Below are 5,990 nucleotides of genomic sequence, written 5' to 3'. Positions count from 1 at the left end.
TTTCAGTTCTTCTTTTTGGAAAGTGATTCAAAAAAATGCTTGCGTCTTCTTCAAATTTGTCCTCACTACCATTGATTTCTCTCTCAGACGCAATCTTTTCCCCTGCCATCATGAGGCCTCCGACAGCGCATCTAGACCAGACCTCTTACGACAAACATAAAAATTCAGACTTCCATTCAATTTCGTGGGCCTCATTGACATGGGCCCATGGAGGCACAGTCAGACAAAAATGGCCGATAAGTCGGTTTCCCAAAAAGGAAAAGAAAGAGCAATAATAAATCTTCTTCATTAACTTCAATTCCTCCATTTTATTTTGAATTCAATATTTATCATTATTTGCACAACAATCATTTCTATATCGAAACTAAGTAACTCAAAAATTAATTACAAAACATTCCCTCGCCTTTATTCCAAAAGAGAAATTTATCAATAAATGCAGAATATTTCCTCTGTTTTTATTCATTACTTGTGACCAACTGAGCGCATAGTAAAATGCGAACATGATTTTTGAGAAATTTCAATTTTGTGAAACGCAGTATGAATCTGTGTCCCCAGTCGGTCTCCCGCAGTTTCTACTCCATTGACATTGAACAAAACTTGTTGCAGAAAGTTTAACAGTTCTACATTTGCGAGGTTATGACACAAATATACAACGGCTATGGCGGGGAGCAAATTTACTAAACTTTTGCCAGCTTTTTTCTCAATGAACCATTATTCAATTGCTCAAGTGCCAGCATTTTTTGGATAATTTTATGTGAAGAATGTCGTGAAGAATGTCGGAGAAACATAGTCCAACAACAAAGTTAAAGTGTTAGGGAGATTGTCGGAGAAAAAGACTGCCAAAAACTGACTCGTAAAAATCAGAAGAGTTTTTTGTTGAATATTTTAATTGTTAAATTGTCCTTTTTGATGACTCAATGTCGCCTTTTTTTGGGCGACTCAATGATGACTCAATGTCGCCAGATATTGACTGTTACTAATGGGAGCTCTCGCCTGCGGTTGCCTGCAAGCAGAGTACAGAGTCTAAACCTGTTTGCTTCAATGACTGCCCGGGTCGAGGTGTCACCGCTAAAACTCGCTAAAAGATTTGCGTTGAATTTGAGGAAAAAGTGTAAGATTTGCTCTCAATGCGCTCAATGCGGTGAAAAAAAATTTTTCACAGCTAAAAATCGCAATTCTTACAAAAATTCACCGCTAAATTCACCGCTAATCTTACAAATTTTCATCAGTGGAAAAGTTATATTAAAAACATGCAAGAGTAGTGTTGAATGATCAGCAACCTCGTAATATTGAAAAGATAGAATACTATAAGTTATGTCGAACACGCTGTCCATAGAGGATGACCTAATGAATACCCAATCAGCTTACGGATAAAAGATAAACATCCATTGATTGCTGTTTCCTGAACAAAGAATGCAACTGTTTCAGCCAATTTATTCTTGTTTGACAGAGCTGGCGACATAAGCTCAGCATATACATAACGAGAGACACTTTTTCAGGTAATCTGCAACTCTAAAGTCCTTCTTTGTTTTGAGATCTACAAAGAAACATTTAGTCAAAAAAATTCAAGCTATTACCGAAAAGTGTTGATTCACTGAAAATGTTAAAGGTTGTTATTTTTTCTTTAGTCTGATCCGCTTTCAGAGACAACGACTGAATTTCAAGAGTTTATTTTGCTGTGTATGCTTCTATAAGCTTGTATGCTTGATAAATAATAGCTTACAAAGGTGTGGTTTATACCCGCATTTACGACCAAAGTTAAGTGTGGCACGATGAAACTCATGAATGATAATGAATGAAAAGGTTTGGCATTGAAAGTCATGAAAAATCAAAGTTAGAGATATGAAATTTACAGCGATTATGAACATGAACTCAATAAATTTGAACTAATTAACAAGGGGAAGGATTGAGGGGCTAAACGGTTACGGACCGTTTACACTCCGGCAAGCAACAACTAAACGTTGCATATAAATTTATAAGAAATGAACAAAATAATTGACATCAGAAATTCAAATATACTGCTTCAAAAGTTTCCGCTCGAGTGAGTTTTATGCATCGTTTTGACATGATTGAAGGAGTATTCATTCACCCTCCGCGGCCAACGAAGAAGAAGAATCATCGTCTGTTTCAAACACTTTACCCAATCATACTCCGGGACGCTGATCTATGGCAGTGCTGGTCTTGATGTCGAAGCTTCTTGCCACTCCATCTCTACTCACATGTGCCATGAAGATCCGACCATTGGGCCAAATTCCTCGGGGTGTAGAATCTTTGTAGAGCCAAACAACATCGTCTTCCTTGAGCTCAGCGTTGGCGTGCTGCCATCTTCTCCGTCTGTTAAGTTCCGGTACAAACTCTTTGAGAAGACGAGACCAATAGTGGTCCGACAGGGTCTGTGACTCCTTGAAGTCTCTAATTGAAAACCTGGTTCTGTTGTTTGCCAGAGGTTTTAGGCAGAAGTGGTGTCTTCTCATCAGGAAATGATTCGGTGTTAATGGTTCCTCTTCGATCAAAATGCTCCTAAAATGCGTCAGTGGGAGTGAATTAAGAATTCCTTCTGCCTCCGCTACGACTGTATGGAAGACTGAAAGGTTTAGTCGGCGGCTTCCGAGGACAACAAGTAGGCTTCGTTTAGCCGACCGGATAAGTCGTTCCCGAAACCCTCCGAAATGTGGTGCCAGAGGTGGGTTGAACGTCCACTGGATGTTCTGTTGCGCCAGCTGGAGACGCATGTAGTTGTCTGGTTTGTAGTTTTCCTGAAATTTGAGTTTCATTGCCTGGTTAGCTCCAACAACGTTTTTTCCGTTGTCCGAAACAATGACATCAGGGTATCCTCGTCTGGATACAAAACGTCGAATAGCCATTAGTAGACAGTCAGTGGAGAGGTCCTCACAAACTTTCAAGTGTACTGCTCGTTTGACCAAGCATGTAAACATGCAGACATAATTGAGTTCTGTCTGGGTTCTGGATTTTTCAATGTGAAAAGGACCAAACATGTCCATTCCATTATTCACAAATGGGTAGAGTGTGGAGTGCTCTGGAAAGCGAAAATTTGGTATAGGAGCCATCTTTGGTCTGACATTGTCTGCTCGCCAGCGTCTGCAGATGAAGCAGTTCTTCCCTAAATTTCTTAGAGCTCTGCGGATTCAAACTATCATGAGCGCTGCTTGGATATGTGCACGAACATGTTAAATTCCATGATGCCCGCAGTCGTGATGTGCTTTCTCGATAAGCAGTTTGGCACTTGCTTTGGAGTATCACCGGATGTTTGCTCTGAAAAGGCAATCCAGATTTCTGAATTCGTCCCTCAACCCTAAGGAGTCCGTCGCTATCCAGAAAGGGTGTATATGGTAATAGTTTGTCCTTCTTGTCTAGGGTTAGTCCGCTTTGAAGTCGAGAAACTGTGTCCTTGAAGTGTGTGGACTGAGATATCCTCAAGAGAAAGTTTTGAGCCTTGTTTTCGTCAGTCGCGAAGTCGTCCAAGTCGCAAGGTACGTCGCGTTTGATCAACTTCTTCAGTACGCGTACTGCTCAAAACACTGTCCTAATTTTGCCGAGGCGACTAAGCCAGTTTGAAAACCTGTTTGGATCTACCAACAGTTTTTCACTGGTCTTGTCATCAACTTGAGTGGCGTATGTTTGAGCTGTTTTGTCACCGGAGAATGTCCACTCGCTCTCAGATTTGATCAAGAAAGAAGGTGCTGTTATCCACAGTTTTTGAAGATCGCATGGAGCCAGACCTCTGTTAACATGATCAGCTAGGTTCATTTTTGCTGGTACGTGTCGCCAGTCGTCTTTGTTTGAGTTCTCAGCAATTTTGTTAAGCCTATTTGCGATGTACATCTTCTGTCGATCCTTTGATGTAATCCAGCTGAGTACTACTGTGCTGTCGGTCCAGAATTTTTTGCTCTTCACATCTATTGTCATCTCGGTCTCACAGAAGCCTGCTAGTTCTGCTCCCAATGTAGCTGCTTCGAGCTCCAACTTGGGAATGCTCAACTGTTTGATTGGTGCCACCTTGGATTTGCTAATGACGTAGCGGGTAGCTATTGAGCTGTCAGCGGAGATTGTCCTCAGGTACAACACTGCTGATACTGCTGAAAGTGAAGCGTCTGTGAAGGTGTGCAACTCGTGAGTTCCATCGACGTTGGGAACTAGACATCTGGGGATTTGAATTGGAGGCATATTCTGGAAGTCTTCCATCCATTGCAGAATTTCGTGGTAATGTTCCTCTGATAGTAGCTGGTCCCAATTGTGTCCTTGTTTGATGACTTTTTGCAAGATGCATCTCAGTCGAATTGCAAAAGGCGAGATTATCCAAATGGGATCAAACAAAGAAGCAGTCATTGAGAGAAGCTTTCTCTGTGTGATATTCTCTTTTTCATAGCTCCGTTTGGGTTTCGCTAGAAGAAGCTGATCGGATTCAGGGTTCCATGTTTGACCAAGTATCCTTTGCAACTTTAGAACTCCAATTCTGTCTTCCTCAGTAATCTTTTCCAGCACAGCAGGGTTATTGGTAAGAAAATTGTTGAGGCTGAATCCCCCTGTCTTGAGAACATATTTCAGTCAGTCGCTGTATTTGGTGCCTCTTCCTCTGTTAAGAATGTTTGAATTAAGTCATCCATGTAGAATTGTTTTGTCATTGAGCATTGAGTCACATATTTTTAGATGTTTTTGTCTGTTATCAATGGCGCTCTTTTGCAGAGCAAAAATTGCGCAGGCAGGAGAGCAAGTTGCTCCAAAAACGAGTCGTTGGTATTTGGATGTCTTCTCCTCATCATTGTCGCTACACAAAATACGGAGAGCATCTTGGTCTTCTTCTATGTTTCCAACTTGCATGAATAAAGCCTCTATGTCTGCTGTTCCTGCAACCTCGTACTGACGAAACCGTAGAAGCAGTCCATTAAGATTGCACAAAAGGTCCGGTCCCGTTAGCAGTGCATCGTTCAAAGAAACCCCTTTTTGTATTTTGAGGCTGCATTTGTCACTCGTCTTATCTTGTCTGGTTTTGCTTGTTGATGACGGGATGATGCGGTAGATACCAAATGTTCTTTGCAACCTGGTTCGTAACAGCTGCTATGTATCCCTCATCCATGTCATCAAAGATAGTTGTCATATATCTTTGTTTCGATTGGTTGTCTCTCTCTAATTGCTTCTGCAGGGCGTGCCACTGAACCCCTGCCATGAAGTAGTTGTTGGGCAGTGTGACGATTTCTCTCCAAGAGAGTCCAATCTCATATCTTTCCCCGTTGTGATTTTTGGTCTCTGCCAAAGTCTTTAGTGCCTTCTGGTCCTCTTCATTGTGTCCCTTTAGAGAACACTGACTAAAGTTGACACCTTCAAATGTCCACAAAAGATGTCGGAGGTTTTCGTCCGGGTCGTCACTACCTCGCTTGAGATGGTTGAAAAGAGTGATGTTGTGGTTGCTGCTTCCTTTATTGTTTGGTTGAAAGTACTCTTGTAGCACAGGGCCTGTCAAAGTCCATCCTAACAATGTGTTGACTCCGTAGGGTGTTCCTGGTTTGCCGGTAGTGAAGTGTCTTGGAACAGTAGCCAGAAAAGCATCAGCTGCTATGAGTATTCCATTTTTGTTGTCACGAATTTGTGGGAAATCGATTTCTGCCAGATGATCATGGTCTCTACAAAGTCTGTTCAACATTTCTGCGGAGACAGTTGGCATCTTGAACTGATCGACGGAGGAAGCGTACACAGGAAGAATTTTCACACGTTTTGAGCTGCGAAGTGAACCAATTCCAACCATGACATCAGCTGTTGTCACTGTGTGCTCCCCATGTAGCGAAGCTGAGGTAGTTCTATATCTTTGGGGACTCGAATTCGAAGAGCATCAGCAACGTTTTTTGTGATCTGTGTTTTATCACTTCCACTGTCCAAAAGTTCATAAGTCTCTATGTTGAAGTCTTTGTAGAAGAGCGTGGCTGGTATTGCCTGTAGTTGAATAAAAGCTCTGACCCACGTGGTTTCCCGATTTA

The 5,990-nt window shown here is 41.8% G+C and overlaps 2 protein-coding genes across 2 annotated transcripts; both read right to left on the bottom strand.

The window, feature by feature from the left end:
* Positions 1-2,144: 2,144 nt before the first annotated feature.
* On the bottom strand, positions 2,145-3,002 carry LOC142343123 (uncharacterized). The gene has a single exon (XM_075394811.1). The coding sequence runs from the start codon at positions 3,000-3,002 to the stop codon at positions 2,145-2,147; it is 858 nt and encodes a 285-aa protein (XP_075250926.1).
* Positions 3,003-3,006: 4 nt separating this feature from the next.
* On the bottom strand, positions 3,007-5,761 carry LOC142343122 (uncharacterized). The gene is made up of 3 exons (XM_075394809.1): positions 5,060-5,761; positions 3,595-4,548; positions 3,007-3,513 (listed from the first exon to the last, which is right to left on the bottom strand). The coding sequence occupies exons 1-3, from the start codon at positions 5,759-5,761 to the stop codon at positions 3,007-3,009; spliced, it is 2,163 nt and encodes a 720-aa protein (XP_075250924.1).
* Positions 5,762-5,990: the final 229 nt, after the last annotated feature.

Source organism: Convolutriloba macropyga, chromosome 7 (genome assembly GCF_964194025.1).
Source record: "Convolutriloba macropyga chromosome 7, txConMacr16.3, whole genome shotgun sequence".
Taxonomy (NCBI): Eukaryota; Metazoa; Xenacoelomorpha; order Acoela; family Convolutidae; genus Convolutriloba; species Convolutriloba macropyga.
The sequence above is the reverse complement of the archived record's forward strand: the minus strand, read 5'-3'. Positions and strand labels throughout refer to the sequence as shown.